This window comes from Leptosomus discolor, chromosome 6 (assembly GCF_034619465.1).
Source record: "Leptosomus discolor isolate bLepDis1 chromosome 6, bLepDis1.hap2, whole genome shotgun sequence".
Classification (NCBI taxonomy): Eukaryota; Metazoa; Chordata; class Aves; order Leptosomiformes; family Leptosomidae; genus Leptosomus; species Leptosomus discolor.
This window is the reverse complement of record NC_141396.1, coordinates 50,661,957-50,681,165: the sequence shown is the minus strand read 5'-3', so window position 1 is coordinate 50,681,165 and position 19,209 is coordinate 50,661,957. Positions and strand designations below refer to the sequence as shown.

The following is a 19,209-nucleotide window of genomic DNA, read 5'->3' as shown; positions in this document are numbered from 1 at the left end:
GTCATTTTAGAATACAGCACTACAGAAAAATAGTGAAAAGCTTTAGAAAAAGAGCACCAGTTTTCCTCTGCTCTCCACAGTGTGCAGTCCAATATACATTGACAGTGTATCATCAGATATGTATTGTATTCACGTTGATAAAACATCCTATTTCAAACCTTAAAACCAGCACATTGCCAACTCTGTCAGCAGCACAAATAAAGCGTCTGTTGTTCTGCAAAGCCTTGAAATTGTTATTTTAATATTTCAACTCTGAAATTGGTTTCTGCTTGAGAAACATAATAGATTAAAAAACAACAACTAGCATTTAGGGCTTCTTGTTAGAATAATTTGATCTGATTTTGAAAGTAAATACTTTGTGCTTTTAAAAAAAAACCCAAACAACACTAGAGGTTTGTTTGTTTGTTTTTTTCTTTCTGCCACCACCTTCACAACTAGGAACTGACTACTATGTAACTTCTTAAGTTAGTAATGTAGGCTAAGGATAGAAACCAGTTGACAAAGAATGCCTGAAACTAGATTTGCCTGAGAAAGTTCCTTTAGATAAACCCAACCCTACTTGTCTACAAATGACTGATCTTGCAATCTTGATTCTCAAAAAAACCTACAAAAATAAACCCTTCCAAAGAGAAGATAAAGAACTAACATTTCCTAATTCCCCTAGATACTGAGAACAGCCATGGACTCATCAGGTACTGGTTTTATAGCCTCCCCTGCTTAACAGGTTGTAAACTCCTTATTTCTTTCTCCAGTAAAGCACTTACATGCTCAACCCTCCCCCCTCCACTGAAGGAGTATCATACCAGCAAGCTTTTCTTTTAACAGTTCAATGCATGTCTGATTAAACTGAGTAGTTTTTTTCTAACTTTTGTTTCACCTTGAAATCTGCTGCTTCTATTTCAGACCCGATGAAGTGCTGGTGTGCCTGCAAGCTTGTCTCATTTTTTCCCCCCATACCAGCTGGTCTAATAAATTACCTCTTCCTAACAACCTCGTGTTAGCTATGTCCTTAGGTCATACACAGCAAAACACCATTATGTCACTTCAAACTTGTATTAAAGCCTGATAAAGTGTACTTCTAGCTTAAGAAATAATAAAAACCACAAAGTCACTGAAAGTACTACTTTAAATTATAAAGGCAGCCGTTCAACTTCTCCGCTTATCACATAGATGAGAGTTTATATGCAAGGAAAAGCTTACACTAAATACCTTGCAGGAACACGAGAATTTTCTGTTTAAATTACTCTAAATGTAAAAAAAATAAAATAAAAAATTGATTGGACATTTTAATAAGTTTGAGGTGACCCCAGGGCTGATGGTTCGGTTACTGAACTGTCTGCTACAGGGCGTGAGTGTAGAACAACCAGTTTGCATGACTTAAATCTAAAAGCAACTTTTTCATTTAATTTGAGAAAGGGAAGGGGGGGGGGGTATGGGGAAGAAACAGTTTGTTGCAGATAAATCACCTCTTTTCAATCCATGGGTAAAAGGTCCTTTCTTTTAAGGTCCAACAGTTGGAGGCTTAACTCCCCTTTCATACATGCCTTTATTTGGAAACAATACAGGGGCAGGCAGGGCAGGGCTTTTTCATAAATGCTGCCTGGCCACATGCAAACTACCAACAACTTGGCAAAATGAGTGGCAGCCCTGCACAATCAATACAGCCATATGCTCCTTTAACTGTCCCTGTACAAAAAAAAAACAAATGAGGAGTTTATATTTGAAAAAGTAAACAAACAAAAAAGCCACGTTTGTAATTGCTTACTAATCATTAAAGGAAAGAGAATTCTAGTCTCTGCTTTTAGGCAGAGACCAGAGCACCATATAAATCCTGTAATGCTTGAAGCTCACACACCCATACTCTTTAGGGCACTTACTGCCTTTATCACAGTGCTATCTTCAGGATTGCAGCCTATTTGCTCTTGAGAGTAAGGACTGACTCCAGATAAGAGGGCAGTCATATGAAAAGCACAGGCAGCACTGGTTATGAATGAGAGGGGAGCAGGGAGCTAACTGAAGTGCTAAAAAATGACTGGACATAAAGCTTCAAATTGGGCACCAATATTCCAAAACAAGGAATAAGATGCAGCTCATATGTTGGTGTTAGTACTTGTCTGTTCACTGCAATACCTGCAAGATGGCTCCTTGAGATCACATCCCCCTTCTTCCCACAGACAGTGAGAAGAGACTATTTTTACACAGCCACTGACCAGCCTATTTTGACAAAAATAAACAGAACTAAAACTTGAGGCCAGCCGTCTTCCTGATACTCCTATCTCCCAGGAGTCTCAGGAACATTAGTGGCAGAGGAGACCAAGTGAGAAGAGGAGACCCAGGAATTTGAAGTTGCAACCTGACCTCAACTGCAACATCAGCATTTGTTTGCATCTCCTTTGTCCACACTACTTTCTCTCACACCAAGAAATGCTCCCAGCTAGGAAAGTTACCATAGATTCAGCAATTTTTCTTTTTTCTCTTTTGGAAAAAAAGACTCGATCAAGTTCCATTCAGATTTTCTTCCCCATCTTCTTCCTCTCAGATATTGCTAAGGTCAGATACAGGAACCATCAAAAAGACATTAAAGCAAAACAGAAGGAGGCGATATCTATCTAAATGTACTTTCATCTTCCTCAGAAAAAAACAAAACAAAACAAAACCCACCTTTGTTCCAGAAGTTCACATTCTGCACAATCTTTACCTTGGATTACTGTATATGCTCCTCCTGGAGCATTGGCTCAGTGCAGTTGAGCCAAGGAGAAAATGTCCCACTTCATTGCAGATGCCTAGCACAGGTGCTAGGGTGGACCATCACCACCAAGCCAGTTTCTCACTTCCAACCTTTCTAGACCACAGTGTTCATGGAAACACCTGGCTTTGATGACAGAAACCATTTGCATCTATCCTTTGATGGATGGTTGATTTGATTGTAGCAGTACTTAGGCCTGTGGATACTGCTCATCTTGGGAGGGTACCCAAAGAATCTCTTGAATCTGAATCTTGAATGTGGTCTTCATCTGCATGAAGATGCAGATTCCTCACCTAGAAAGTCTGCAAAATTTAGACAAGAAAACCAACTACAGTAGCAACATAACAACGAGGCAACTATGGGAGAATGAAGGGGAAATAACTACTAAACCACTTAATTTGCTAAGGAAAAGCCTGGACTTCAAACAAACGTGGCTTTTCTTCCCAGATGGCAGACTTGTGATGAAGGTTTGGCATCTGTTCAGTTCCTCCTGCATGGAGGCAATCAACACAGTTTTGCCTGCCTGCAAGTTAGATTCAAAAGGTCTCATCTAGAACAGTCTTCAGCTTTGTTTTCCATCATGAAATACATCTCGCAAACATTGGGTTGTTTTTTTTCCTGCCTGATCTCATGTAGACAGGCCACACAGCTAAAGCATGTTTGGTAAGCTTAAAGCAGGGAGGGGTGGGTGGGGGAAAGACTGTTTCTGTGGTATAGGTCCCTTTGTAGTAAAAAGACTGAGCAGTAAATGTGGAAGAATTCATTCTTTCTTAATCACCCAACTGCAAGATTAGTTAAGTGATAAATATGATTTCCTCTCAGAGGACTCCAACGCTTCTGTCAAAAAAGGAGCCTGCATTTCACACCCAAAAGCAGACACTGTCTCTTTAGTCACCCTACAACAAGGCCTGCTGAAAGCTGAGGTTAGTAAGTGATTTTCCCTCTCTCAAAATGGCAGCACATCTCACTACATAGCAGTGGTTTCTTGTTGCACTCCCCCAGCTGATGAGAACTCTTGGGAGCATTATTTTTGATAAAGTTATCTTAAATTTTGAAACACTTTTTGCATTTTTATGGTCATATAGCATCACTGTCAGACTTACTGACTGTTGAAGAGTTGCCTCTTAAGAAAGATTTCAATTTCAAAACAAGTTGGAACTATTTTCTAAATCCTCCCAAACCTTCAGAATCCTATTCAGCATGTTTTGAGATTCACAGATGTTTTCAGGCTTTTTGTTGGGATTTAAGAACTGCTTCATCTATTTTTATAGCATTTACTGTTCCTTGCTCTGGAAAAATAAAGGAGGTGATGAGCTGTTCAAGTTCCTTGACCAAAACAAATTACTAGTTTGGTTTAGATTTTAACTTTACATCTAAAAAAAATTCCAAGTATTATTTTATTCCTCTTCCTCCTATAGGTTATGCTGTTAAAAGGGTCCTGTGTTACAGATCTTGATTCAAGACATACAGTAATACGTTCTTCCTTTTCACCCTTTCTATTTAAGAAGAGAAGTATGTATTATTTGAAGTGGAACAGTAACATTAATTTTTGGTAAGGTCCTAAAATTTAGGACTTTAACTACGCTGATTCCAGGGTAGCTAGAATCCTGTTCAGCATTTTTGCCCATTGTACCACTACAAAGACACGCATGAGAGATTTGCTTCGGCATTTCTTCTAAAGCTTCAGTCAATACTGTGGAAAAAATGCAACAAGAAAAATAAGAGTACACTGATCACCACCAAAAGTTAGAGATTTTTCAATTTGTTTCCGCCAAGTGGGACTGGAACTGTGACCTCTGTAGCCCTCCAACTCCTCACAATTCTGAAAGCATTATAAAATACTGCTATCCTATGAAAGAGAAATCAGATATTTTTCATAACTCTTTTGAGAGGAACATTCTCTTTAAAACAAAGCAACAATCCTTAAAACTGATAGCTACTTTCAGTAAGTAAAGTTACTGTAGCATCAATATCCCCCACAGTAAGTCTAGTGAATACTACAGATTTCATTTAACAACTGGCAATTTTCAAGAGAGCCACCACATGCTTCCCAGCCCAGCAGGGCACTTTATGGCAAGCAAGCCAGCCAGAAACTGGGAGCAATTCAGTAATGAAAATAAGCACAAAAGAAGTGATCAGCAACTCAACTACCAGAAGCTGATTTATTTCCACAGTAGCTGGATGTAAACACTACTACTTCTCTACACTGGTCGACTTTCAGTTCAGGGAGCATATTAAGAGATTCAGAACCTATGTCCAACGCTGTGGCTCCCTCTGATTGTTGTACTGTGTAAAAAACTACTGTGAGAGCATGTTCAGCCTGGTTAGCCAAGAATTTTACCATCTCTATAATTAACTCCGGAGTCTGACATCATCACGCCCTCAAGGTTCTCTTAAAATTTTAATAGCCTGGTTTATGAATATTAATTTGCCAGCATTACACTTTCAGGGATTTATGAAAACCCAATGGCATGTCAGTTCCCAAAAAACGTTCCATTATTCCTGCTGCTTCCGTAGCGTATTTATTACAAGCCAATTTTATGCTGTCAGAAAGTGTATCAAGCCTGCAGTTGGTCCAACTATCTAGGTAGTTTCATAGAGATTAACAGACACAGCAGACATCCAAGTGCTACTCCTATGGATGCCTATTAACCCCTCTGCTGGACGTGATGCTTCTTCACAGGCCTCATGGGTTCTAGGCTATAAACCCTGTTTCTCCCTTATCGCCTCCTGTTTGTCTCCTCCTACATGCCACTGCAATTACAAGCCAAGCAGCAACAACCAGCCGGTCAAAGGCTGCTCCTCTGCAAGAGAACAGTTGCCCAAACCAAGAGGGGTTTTTGAGATGGGCACAGACAACTATTTCACACAGTCAGCTTACTTCAGCAAGTGCTACAGGTCAGATGAAACTAGCACACTGCAACAGCTAAATAAAGTTTGTGACACATTATTCCATTACCAAGAGGCATAAACAGTTCTTCTGTACCAAAAGGTATAATTTGTTTGACAGTTTATTTTTTTCAGGACTGTGACAGCGCTGCAGTTTTAAACCACTGGCTTGGACATTACTGTATTTTACAGACGTGTGACCCAACCATCTCCAGACATAAAGCATCTCCAGTTCTAAACGGAGAGCCCAATAAAAGTTCATAGTGCAGGTAGATCCAATTGGGCAGCAAATATTCAGAGTGCAGTTTGTAAGGCATGTGAAATTTAAGGCTATGTTAAATGTATTAAGCCAGGTGTACTTTTAGTCAATTATTTAGAAGCTTCCTCCTAATATTCATGCAAACTGGAAACCAAACCAGAAAGCCAAATGGTATTTGTCATTTCTCTTACCAATTCTTTGGCTGTGCTTCTCCTTTGTCAGCAGAGAGGCAGCTCAAGAAAGCACAGAACTACTTTTGTCAATTCCTAAGAAAATGAATTTAAATCTTTCTTTCTGAAGGCATCTTCAAACCTTACCTTAGAACAATTGATGTTATTCTAAGATTTTCTCCTCACCACCACTGCTTCAGAACAAACATGGTAAGAGGTCTGATCTGTCATAAACAAGCATTCAAAGTTTCTGCTTTCTGTTTCTGCTCCGTATTTACAAAGCAGTGAAAAGCTTTCAATTTGGAACAGTTATTTCCAACAGTACCATTAGGCAAATGCAATATCTAAAGGTGTCTTCAAATGGAACCTGTAGACTCCTCAAGGTTAGCAGGAGAAAAGGGGGAGAAAAATGCAGATAAAGAATAACTTAAGTAATAAAAAGGGTATAATTCTTGAAGGAAAAGGGAGGGGAAATTAGAGACCAGGAATTCAGACAGTGAAGAAGAAAGGTCAGAAGTCCTGAAGGATGTAATCATGATCCTGTTTTAAAAAGGGAAAGGCTAAAATTGTGACTGATACAATAGCCTATTGGCCACTTCAGAAAGTCCAAAGTGCTATAAATAAAATGGCTTTATAGAACATCATCACCTGCAATTTTTCACTTGATGCTTCCTCTAGCTCCCAGGCCACAGTTTTGGCCAGAGACTGGTGTTTCAGAATACAATTGTAAATTCTCACCAAAACCTGATGAAAAGCTTTGCATTACAGGCAGTCCTGGACACTCAACAGGGTACAGCAACCACAGCATCACTGTGGTTGAATTACTATATTTCTGGTTTGCTTCTGTAGAGAAACCAGGCTATTTGGCCTTGTTTTTTCTTGCTCAGCTTTCTTTGATAAGGGAATAATTTATGCTATGTCTTCAGAACACAAAGACCTATTGTCAAAGTCACAAGCTGCCTGTTTGCCCTAACAAGGAGAGATCCTTTGTGGTGGAGGGGGAAGGGGGACCTTTCACTTGTACGAGATCTCCTTTAGAAGCAGAATGGGGATTTTCTTATTATTATTTAAAAAAACGACAGAGGGTTAAAATAATTTACTTCCTGAGCTAAAAGCTGGATTTTTGCTTTTCTAAGAGCTCCAAAAAGAGGGAGAAAAAAACCCCAAACCAAGTCTGCCCTGCAAAAGTCTACACAGCCTGCCCCCCCCCCCCCCAGCATTTAATTTATTTATTTTTAGCGGCTTGCAAGCTAAATCTCTAGCCTGCAACAAAACCAGGTTTGGGTAGCTGTCAACCCTTAAAGCTAAACAGCTACAACACTTGGCAGGTGGTTGCAGGAAGGACTTTTAGCTTCAAGGAAAAACATGATAAGCTGGGTAAAGCTGAATACTCAAATTTTTTTGGCACCCAACACTCTTGTAGGATATACAGCCACGCTGGCCAGGGTCAGGGTCCTGAATTATGTAAATATTTCCAAACGTTTAGAGTTTGTCTGCCTTGCTAGACCACCCACAGGGAGTACAGCTTGATGGCCATGGGAACAGTACCACCAACTACATTGTTTTTTACTGTACTCTACTGAATATGCTTAACCTCCAGTGAACTGACAAAATCACTCCTCGATGTCAGGAAGATTCACACACATTTGCCCAGCAGGAGCTGCAGTAAAGCATCCCTTTGCAGCTGAGATGCATCCTGCTGCCTGCATTGGCTTTCATGGTTAGGTTTCAGCCTACCAGTCTTGGAACATGCAACAGCCACTCTTAAGTTTTGCTCCCCTGCTAACAGGGGGAACAAAAATACAGGTTCATGGAAACAATGCAAACACTAGAAAACTACTTGGTAATTCAACTAATTGTCACATGCTGCAGGAGAGAAGGAATATACTAGTGATAAACAATTGAGAGTTGATTTCAACTCAAACCATTTCTTACATTCTGCAGTTGAGCAGCAGGCTGCATTTCACAGCCACTAAATCAAAATATGAATAAAGAGTAAAATATCCTGAGGTATGGAACAAGACATTGTCAGGGTACACGACATGTAAGTGAAGTCATGTTGAGAACTAGTCATTTACACCTCCTAGGGTGTAATCCCATGATACAATACTCAGATTAAATCTTAGACTATTATCCCAGCATATCAACCCTGCCTGTTCCCAGCAGAGAGGTGACCTGAAGATCCTGTTTAAACTAGCCCATTTATCCAATCAAGACAGTAAAAACAAAAGCATAAGAGTGCTCCTCTTCTCTCAGTACTTCCCTCTGTTCTCCTTGAAACCAGCTGTAGGTTTCAGTCTCAAAGCCAGGTCCCTAATCCTCAATCTCTCTTCACTCCTGCTTTCACTCCTCTCTGTCTCTCCAAAGTCTTGCACAGGGACCAAGTTTCCTGCTGTAGAAGGCTGCTTGAAACCAGGAAGACAAGGCAGGGTGACTAAGCCTAACAGTTCTTGCTTTATCTTAAGTGTTTGCCAAGAGGAATGTGTGTTGAGGCACTTTTTTTCCCTGACAATTACTTTCACAGAGTTGTGTTGTCATGACATTTCGTTGTCTGCATTCAGTCTCAGGCAATTGCAAGTCACTCTCAAAAGTCTACTCAACTACTAGCCTTAGGTTTAATTCAGAAATACCCATTTAATGTTTCACTTCAAACTGGATACTTGTGTGCTGGCTGCAATCAAGCTGTAAAGTCCCTGTGATACCAAATATAAGTCTTCTGTAGCTACACTTCAAAACTATGCCCTAGCTTTACTTACATCTATTTTTACCTAAGTCCAAGCATCTCAGCACAGGCAGTATATAAGCATTTGTAATTCAAGACAAAATTTTACATACATCTCAAACAAAAGGTGCAGAAATAACTAACCTCAAGTAGAAGACTGTTCAGACTTAAGTCCCCATGACACTCTCTCAGAAGCATGGCACAGAAGCAAGTAGATGACTGGGCGATTTTAACATTGGGCTAGAAGTAACAGCAGTAGGCTTGGTCCAAGAATCAATATGGTGTCTCAAAATACAAGAGTTCTCTTTGGCATAAGAATATTAGCGCAACACTCGCACACACATTGTCCTACCTACCTTATCATGGTTTGTTTAAGCCTCTAAACCAAGCAAACTGATGCTATTGTGAGCACAGTACGACAGACCTCGAGTTACAAACATTTAAATGCTGACATTCCACCTGATGTGGTGAAAGCAATGCAAAGCACTGAGACAGCTCATAGTGCCCCCAGTTTTTTGTCCCTTCTGCTATCTAACCAGAGCCAACATAGTGTTGCCTACTCACTTGTCCTTCATTCTCACTCCCACACCAAGCAGCTCTTTTCAAATGCCCACTCCTCCTACCTCCACTAAATCAGCACCTGGACTGGTATAGCCATAGTTAGCGGGACTGGGGAACTCAGAGGGCTAGAGAGGAAGGGGAAAGAAGTCAGACAGAGCAGTTCCCCAATCTGTGTGGCCATGTAGCCAACTAACGCATATGGAGAGAGAGGTTCAGGAGCAAAGTGGGAATGGGAAGGCGAGAGGGATTCCTAAACCGGTATTTTAAAGTGAGGTTACCACTTCCACTATTCTCATCTGCCAATCCAAACCATCAGCTGCCTAAAGTAGTCAGAAGAACTTGGTATCCCTAGCCTTAAACATTTGCAGCAACCAGTAGGGGTGTTTGAATGTCTAACTTAGATGGACAACAACCATCATTCCTGACAGTAGTAGGAAAGAATGTGACTGGCCTCATCAAATGGTGTCTGAATTGCCTAGGTGTTTCCAAAAGAAATAGGGAGACCTGAATTTGAAACTCACCAGCCTGAAACCTGAACCCACTTCAAGACGGCCCTAAGCACCAGCCTACAGATAAGTGAACAGCAAGACTGCTCTTGACCTCCATTGTTTAAAGCAAGGCAGCTATGAAGAACAGTCTTCTTGATGGTATTATGTTTTTCTGCAATTAGTAGTTTCTGTAAGTCCTCCTAGTTAATACATCTGACACATCAGTAGCTCAGAGAGCAAAATATTGGACTTATGTTGATACTATGTATTCTCCTTTGACTCAACCATTATGAATCCTTACAGCTAGCAAATAAACATAATCCAAATAGCCAGAAATGTGATTAACACTGGAAAACCTAAGCCTTTACGGCTCTGAGTAAGTGCCAGGGTGGATATTTTTCCTGTGCCCACCTAAACAGAACCCTTACACATAAAGAGTTGTGACTTCATCTAATGACTAATCAGCAAAGGCTTCCAGCCTCTGGTCAGAAGAGAAATGCCAACCATGCGCATGTATGGGAGCTTTTTTAACTTCACAACTCTAAGCTATCAGAATTCCTCTGAGCTGAACACTTACCTCTATTATGTGGCACAATGTTACCTGTGAGCATATGATCATCAAATCTCTTCTTTTGAGCGCTGAGAGACTGCAAGACAACCAATTCTTTGCTACTCTTTCAAAGAGCCCAACTAACCAAGTTTTCTACATCTTAAATATTCCATTTCTACCTCTGTGAGATCTCCAGCTAGACAGGTCACTCTTCAAATACACACGGCAATCAGTAGCTAGATGAAGACTGGTGTAGATTCTTACATGCCAACTAGTTCAGTTACTCCTTCTTGCTCTGATAAGCCAAAAGACCTTTATCCTTTCTAGAAATTTCAACAAGGAAAAAAAAAAAAAAAAAAATCAAAGTTGTCCACACACTAAATACAAACAATTTTTGCAAACAGAATACATTTCTTCCAGAAGTGTTCTGATTGACTAGTGTTTCGGGTACAAAAGAACTACAACCAGTTGAAGCACAGTTCTAAAGGATTGCTATACCAGCAGAACTGACCACAAAAAAAAACCTTCTAATGGTTTTCTTCATTCTCAGTGCAGTTGGTTAAGGTTGACTGAAAGTGCAAGTTCTTGATTTTTTTGCAGAGGTACAGGAACATTTTTGTGTTAATTGCGCAGTTCAGTTTTAAAGGGCTGAGGGGAAAGACTTGCCACACCCCAAATACTAACAAAGTAATTGTTAAAACTTCCATAACTCCAACATCTGCATGTATAAACTGACAAATGCATTTTGACAATATCAAAATTGCATCTGCCACAATTACATTTGTGGCATACCTTTAGGTATCTGTGTACTGATAATCAGAATATTTTAGTTTGTAGAGCTCTACAACCAAAACGTATTCTGTGCTATTTTATAAGGGACAGGCTTTTTCTACTAATGTTTTCCCACTTATAATTTAGTAAGAAATGGAAGTAAGAAAACATGAGAAACCCCAGCCTCAGAATTTGGTATTTAAACATGTAACAGTAATGCAACTTTTAAAGACTTGAGTTCATTTCATAGTTATAAAATTAAATTTCCCATTCTGAAATGGAAAAACAACCTCCAGCAATGAACATAAAGATTCCTTGATTGCAAAGATGACCTGCACTATCTGACCAGAATGAAAGGATGGATGGGGGTTGAGCTATGTTTTCAAAGTCAGCTTGTACAATTCACAGAGGTTTCACTGAGTGCAACTCAGGGTTTTTAAATTAGGATTAGGGTTTTTAAGGCATGCAAAGAGCTTAATTTGCCTCAACTTCAAGAGTTTATCATGTTGCTTAGAAATGGCAAGATTAAATCCTTGAGTCTATTTCTTTCAAATGAGTTATATGCTCTGGGTGCTTTGACTACAATAAGAAGCACATCACTCAAGGTTAGCTTTACTCACTGCAAAAAATAGATACTTGTCTTCACAATGCCTAGGAAGAAGTAGTGAAATCCAATGCTGCTGAAGCCACAACTGCCTCAGTTGTTCAGGTCCAGTTACTGCCTGTGTTAACAAATCAGGCAAGATTTTTTTGTTGGAAACTAAAGGCAAGCAGGTGTTATGATGACCGATAGCAAAGGCAAGTGAACCCAGGTCTCAGCTCCCAGGGGTTAGCATTTGGGTTAGCATTACCAACCCATAGTCACCACTGGAGTGCCAACAGCTGCCCGAAGCATTGCTTCCAATAGGATCCCACTTTGTTTACAGGGCCAGTTGGCACTTAATGGAAAATGACATTGAAATACCATCCATTTTTCACTCTAATATAAACAGTTGGGGCAATTATTTTCTAAAAGTTAAAGAGTTATTCTAGATGTCCCCGAGGCTCAACAGGGCTTCTTGTCAGAAAGGGCAAGATTGGAAAAGTCGCATGTAAGCACATATGACTTGCATATTCCCTACATTACTTGGTGCAACCGTTTTGAAACATTAATCCACACTCCTCCCTTCTTCTGAAGCGAGCTAACAGGAGACAGTGCTAGCTTTGTCTTATTTTAGAGAACAGACAGTAATTTTGTCTAAATCTAAGGCTGATATGATGGAAGAAGAATGAAATCCTGCAGATCTTTGCTGACTGCCAAGAGTTTTACAGGTATAAGCCATGAGAAGCACATTTGGCAGTCATTAACTCCGTGGAAGTACTATTAACTTCTCACAGTACTTTGGCATGCAATCTCTCGGCTAACACCTGAATCCAGTTCCTTTGTAACAGACCACTAGTAACAGCATGGCAGCTTTCGGCATCAAACAGCTCAGCTCTGTTGGGAAATTAGGTGTGATGGACATTAAGTTGTTTTAGAAATATACCTGGCCTTAGTTATCGTGACACATGATGCTTCATTTCCAAGTTCATTATAACGCTTTTTTTGTATACCTGAAGAGAGACAACCTCAGAAATCTGAATTATATTAATCTGGGTCTTTGAAGTCTTAGTTTACAGATTTATTTATTTTATATATATCTGAAAACTGGCATCATTAGAGCAAAGAGAGACCATCCCATCAGCTAAATCCAAATAAATCAGCAAAGACTTAATGCATAATTGCTCTACCCTGTCTACTAAAAGACTCCCTTCAACACACCACCATGTGAGTAAGTGACATCAGAAGCATTTTTATCACCAGTTACCCAATGCATTCTTATCTGCTTAAGGCAGATTCCAACTAGGACATGTTTTGCTCATTAAAAATCACGACCTTCCAACGTGCCTGTTAACTCTAACCTGTCTAGTTGGGAAAGTGGCAAAACTAGTGCATTAATTAGCTGGCAGCATTTTGCCCCCTGCTTCCTTTGAGAGCTCACTATTCCCCTCCATTATGCCAAATGGAGGCTTCTCCATGGAGAAACAGAAGCCTATGCATTTGGCAAAAAAAACCACACTGTGAACTGCAATGTGAATACTCTCAACCACCCTGCTACTGCTAAGTATTCCAGAGCTTTTGCCTCTTTAAAACTGCAGTGAAATTACCACGCACAACAGCCAACAAATCTGAACTCTGACAATGGTAATTGAAACTAAATAAGCTTGTGCAATTTTCACCTATGTTCCTTATATGAAAGGCTTCATAGACAACAGCTGGTCTTGTGAACATGTTCCAAGCAAGGAAAATGACAATATTGCATTTTAAAAAAAAAACAAACCCACAAACCACATATTCTACACATTCTTAATCATGTTTTGCAAAAACAAATGTACTGAGACTACGAAAACCTTTCCTACCACTTTATCAACGTAAAACTAAACAAGAGAGAAACCCTTGGCTCGTCATGTGTTACAATGCGTGCAGGGTAATGCACATACCCTTTCCACACAGAAAACTGGCAAAAGACTCCTCTGACCTGTCTGGAAATGCCTTGGTCACAAATGGCTGAACTCCACCATCTCCAAGTCTACCTTGGCTCCCTGTGAAGAAGAAATGTGTACTGCCATTTCACTTTCTCACCTAGATAGTTTTGGGGAGCTCTGTGTATGGATATAGTGTCATCCCTCTTCTGTGTATAAAAAGTAAAAATGGCATAGCTAGATTAAAACTACTTGCCTGTCCCCACTACCTTTATCCCATATACACTACCAAATATAAGGAAGGAATTTAGCAAAGAAATGTCAAGTACAAAGCTATAGTTCTTCTGAATAAAGCTCCTAGAAATCTGAAATCTTCCTTCCCACTAGAAATTTTTGCCAAGAAGATAATTTAGCAATGCAATCAAGACAAAACATCATTAGAAGAGGTGGAATTAACACTTAAATTGACTAACTAATCCCCCAGAGATAGCAGGGAGGAAAGTTTACTTGTTCCAACAAGTTTAAGCGTCTGCTGCACAAAGAGGAGCTGATATTGTTACTTCTCATCAATCAAAATGTTTGCTGCATTACACCCTTAGTGTAGAGCCTGAAACTCAAGTTAAAGGCTCTAACAGTGCGTTCCTGCTCTTATGCAGACTCTGGGTACCTAACTTCCATTTCTGATGTCTCTGTGGTCTGTTTTAAGGCTTTTCAAGCATTGACATCTCCTAACAGGTTTATAGTAGTGCAGCACAGGCATGTGAAAATGGTGGAGCAATTTATGTTGACTTGCTTTATAGAATGCAATTGGCAAAGAAAAAAAAAAAAAATCAGATCATATAAAAATGGATGCCTATTAAAAATAGTAATTTGAGTGGAAGTAGTGTAAAAACTTTTTAAAAACAGGTATCAAACTGAAGTACGCATCTGTTAATTGAGACAAAAATTATCAGGCTATCTGAAGGAGGATATTGATCGGGCAGCTTCTTCCTAACCCTCACTGCCTCTGCAGGTAGAAGTGTTCAATCTCCTATAAAATATGCAGATAGAGGTGAGTATTTAAATGTTTATCTAACAAGGTCTATGTGAGAAAGATTAAACATATGGGGGTTTTTATTCCAATAAAATATTACTATCCCTATACTGATAAAGCAGGTTTTAAACAGGAACTCTACAGATATGTTCTGTCTTCTATTACTCTCTAGGCTAAAATACAGGTTTATGTAATTCAGAATACAAATTCGAGATCCATTTGGCAGAGAAATACTGACTTGTAATCAAAAGAAAATGGAAGATGGCTTTAAATTGCTAGTTCCTGAAAGGGAAACTGATAACCAGAAAATTTATTTCCTTAGCAAGGACACTATTCTTGTGGTTCTGGAGATTAAAATACACCACCTGGAACATCCTTGAAGCAAGGAACCTCTCCTCTTCCCAGCCCCCTGCCCCTCATGCTCCCCGCCTTTAACAGCTGATACTGCTGCAGAAGAAGAAAGTAAAACAGTGCCTGTAACTTTCACCTGTGCTGTCCTAGTAGTGTTTAAAAATAAGAGAATAGGAAGCTGGAGGAAGCTCTCTACAGAACACTCAAAGTCTCAAAATACAACAGAGCTATCCAATGCAACAGTATTCACATGTGTTTATAGAACTTCTTAAACACAAGAGAAAATTACTACTGAAAAATTTTGTTTTTATAGAAGTGTTCTTATAGCTGCTTGTAGTACTGTGCCTAAGGTTAATGCATTAAAATGGAAAACAAGAAGAGAGACACCTCACACAAACCAACCGATGACAGGACTTTCCATTCATAGCAGAATTAACTCATCCTCTAAGGAAAACCACAAGAATAAAAACACAAAATGCCTTAAGGAAGGCTGAATGACTGGCATGCACAGGCTGAAATAAACCCACTCACATTTCAACCTGACAAAGCTGCAAATATTCTCAAACAACTGGTTCAAGCAACTGCATACAAGCTCTCCGAATGAGGTGCTACTTACTTCAGAATCCTGTAAAAAATCCACTTGTCTGGCTTTACATGAGGGAGGAAAGAAAGAAGGTACAGATGCAGCAGGAGGGGTCAAAGTCTTCTCAAAATAGTTACTGATAACACTTGAAGCTCTCTTTAGCCAGGAATTTCATAATTCTCGTTCTAGAGCAGTTTCTCACTTCAGCTAAGATTCCTTTCCAAAGGACCTAACACTCACTCGCTAAGAAAACAGAAAATTGACTTCACAAAAGTTACCAAATATCAACATGCAAGGCTGGCAAGTACATGTGCAGTTAAGATGATTCAGATAAGTCAGATAAATTTAGAACAGTGCTTTCCTAAAAGCATGCGTTCACCAAATGCAGTAAATATGCAGAAGCTATATCCAAGTGCTGATTCCAAACACTAGAGCAAAAAATTTATTAGTGAAAATCTCCTTTTAAGAGTTCGCTGCCATCTGAAGTCCTCAACAATGTTATTCCTTGATCTGCCTTTAGTATTTCCATCCATCACTGGATTTATCCACATAAAAAGCTATAGGATCTCCAACCTCGGAGGACTAAACCAAATGCAGTGTGGCAACTTCACATAGGACCAACCTTTTATGGTTGGAACAGTAGAGCTTTGATACAGCTAATCTACCATAAATAGCTCTTGAAACTCAGAAGGATCAAATCAGCTGTTGCAACAGTCCCAGCCTGTAGCTGCTTCAAATCCAATTATACTGTCAACTGTCTTGCAGCTCTCCTTTTTACTCCCCCCATCCAAAACTTTTTATAGTCTTGCTCCTGCGAGAAATTAAAAGCTGCAAAGACAAATGCAGCAGCACAAAATGCATTTAATAAAAACTGAAACAAGTGGACAAATATTCTTCAAATTATTTTAAGGAACAGAACAGCTTAAGAATTTGATGAGCATTAAAAAAAAAAAAAAAAAAAAATCAGCCCTGACTTGTAATGCAAACATATAATTTGAAACAAGCAAACAGTCACCAGAACAGCAAGCTCAGCTTTAAAAGGTGGGCAAAACCAAGCAGATAAACTATCTGTGTCCCAGATTAAGGCATAAGGCACTGAATTTCTTGCATATTTTTCCTATCACTTAAATACTCTTGCAAAGTACTAGAACTCACTGTTATAAATCCTTGGATTACAATGTTTCGTTTCAGGGAGTTAGAACCATTTTCCCACAAAGAAGATGAGAACTATAATTTAAGAATTCTTAAGGAACTAGGAGCTTCCAAATTGTATGTTTACTAAACATACAAGTCAACATAACTCTGAAAATTACCACTAGGACTACTAGAGCACAGTAATTCCTGAGAACTACAGCAGTGACAGTGTTCCAGAAAAAGATACAGCTTTGGATCCAGTGAAACACGGGTGAGCAGCGTTATCCTTATAGTTCACCTCACAGTGCAAAGAAACCACACAACGCAAGTATGTAAGTATACACAAATAAAAGATCTTTTTTAAACCATGTATTATTAATGCCTCCACAGTCCTTCCAAAACAAAGAAAGAAATTACTCCAATGCAGTACAGGAACTCTGGTACTTCAAAGCGGAAGAAGTGTCTTGTGGGCAAAGCCTGGATCTGTATCTCCCACAAAATAAATCCTGAACACTGCCAGAGCATCCTCCTATAATACCGGGCACGACATCTACCATCTAGGCATCAGTCCTTCTTGTACAAGCAGGGAGAGAAGGGGATTGCTAATTCCTGGTATTCAAACTGCTTTAAGAAGGACCTGAAATGTGGCTTTTGTAGAAACAACTCTAATGAATGGGTCAAAATACAAAAATCATCAACCTCCATGTCACAGAAATACACCATTCTACTCCTTTCTGAGCTTGCAATAAATTTTATCATCTCTGTTAAAGGGCCTGGGTTTTAACTGATTTGCAAAGCATGTAACATACGTTGAACACAAAAAGAGTCACTGGTTTCAATCTTGCCCATACAGATGACAACAAAGCAACTGCAATTAAGTGTGGGTGGGTTAAATGAAGTGGTTTGCTATCTCCTCTAAATTGTGCATGAAGAACCCAGCTGGGTCACCTTCTGGAAGTCTCAGAGAAGTCAAAGAGCTGGAAGAAGGCAGAAAGTTCTCCCTTTAGGCCCTTGAAAATGCCTAACTAAATCAATTCAGATGCACAGGGGACAGTGAACTTTTCATTACCATGGAATAAACTGAGCATGTGACAAGGAGATAAAACAGACCAGCAAGATCTGCCTGAATAAGTTTATCACTTTGAACACAGCTTGTAGAACTTGTCACATTGTGCACTGCACTGAAAAATAGTAGCTGAACCAACTGCTGACAAAAGTTCAACAGAGCTCTTAAAAATGCAGCAGGCATGCTTGCAAATGGTAAGAGAAAGAGCAGCCGTGACCAGGCTGCCAGAGCAGAACCACTGGTGCTTCATGCCCTATCCATAACCATTTAAAATCCGAGGTCTTTTTATTACTATGGAATTTGAAGGATGCGAGTTATGACATGGAAACACACCCCCTCTCAAGAAGCACGACTGGGACTGCTTGTTTCTTTTATAGAAACCACTCTACATCTTACTGTTTGGATTCATTCTCCCTATCACCCAGGGAATTACATTTAAGATTTCACTTTTGCACTGAATTTGGGAAAAAAAAACCAAACAAAACGCTGTGTGTGCCTTTTTCACATAGACTTCCTTGGCTATAAAGCAGAACTGACTACCACAAATGCCGCAGTTTCTCCTTTTTCCTCCCCAGCAAAAAAATTCTGTAAACATAGTAGGGGAAGCCACAGACAATGTACTAGTTCACCACTAACTCTTTACAGCAAGTGTAAGATCTAGCCTGTATCTTGCAGAGATTAGCACCTCTATTATCAAAGACAGTGAGACATCATGCACTTTTCAGACCACAGTTTCTTTCCCAATTAAGATAGAAGTTTTACAACAATTTACTTTTTCACAATTTACTAGAAATCAGCATACACACTTTTGATACCAAGGTCTTGCATTGCAAGAGAGGATATGTGCTTCGGTGAGTAACAGTCAAGAAATAACACCAGTGTAACACACAGCAAAGCGCACACAGCTTGGGAAGTCTAAAGTAAGTGTGCATTTATTTAACAATTCAGCTTCCCAGTTTAGAGATACCTTTTCAGCTGCGGAGGGGAGGGGAAGGAGAGACTTCCCAGAAAAAGAAAAAAAAAAAGACAGACAAATTTAATAAAAAATGACTTACCAGCATCCATTGTAAGAATCATGACCCCACTTCTGTGTCCCAGGAAGCAGGAAGCCTTACCCATCCAGTGTATGCGAATGACTCAGAAGGACAGCATGGCTTTGTTTCAGCTTATATCTTCCAGCTCATTCACCCCTCCTCCCTCTTGTGGGACGAAAGTGTTGCCTGTGCCTGGCCATCCCTATTGGCTCAGCTAGGGAACCACACTCGTTCAGCATGTTCAAGTTTCTGTGAGAGTCTAAAATGACCCACAGAGGATTTTTTTATTTATCTTAAAAAAAAAATAACCAACAACCAAAAATGAAAAAAACCCAACACAAACTCTCTCT

The 19,209-nt window shown here is 39.6% G+C and overlaps 1 protein-coding gene across 1 annotated transcript in view; it reads right to left on the bottom strand.

Moving 5' to 3' along the window:
• SVIL (supervillin) overlaps nucleotides 1-18,944 on the bottom strand; it is a 105,826-nt gene extending 86,882 nt beyond the window's left edge. The window contains exon 1 of the mRNA XM_086466384.1: nucleotides 18,881-18,944. Coding sequence (XP_086322510.1) covers nucleotides 18,881-18,944 — 64 coding nt within the window. The remainder of the gene's footprint in view (nucleotides 1-18,880) is intronic.
• Nucleotides 18,945-19,209: the final 265 nt, after the last annotated feature.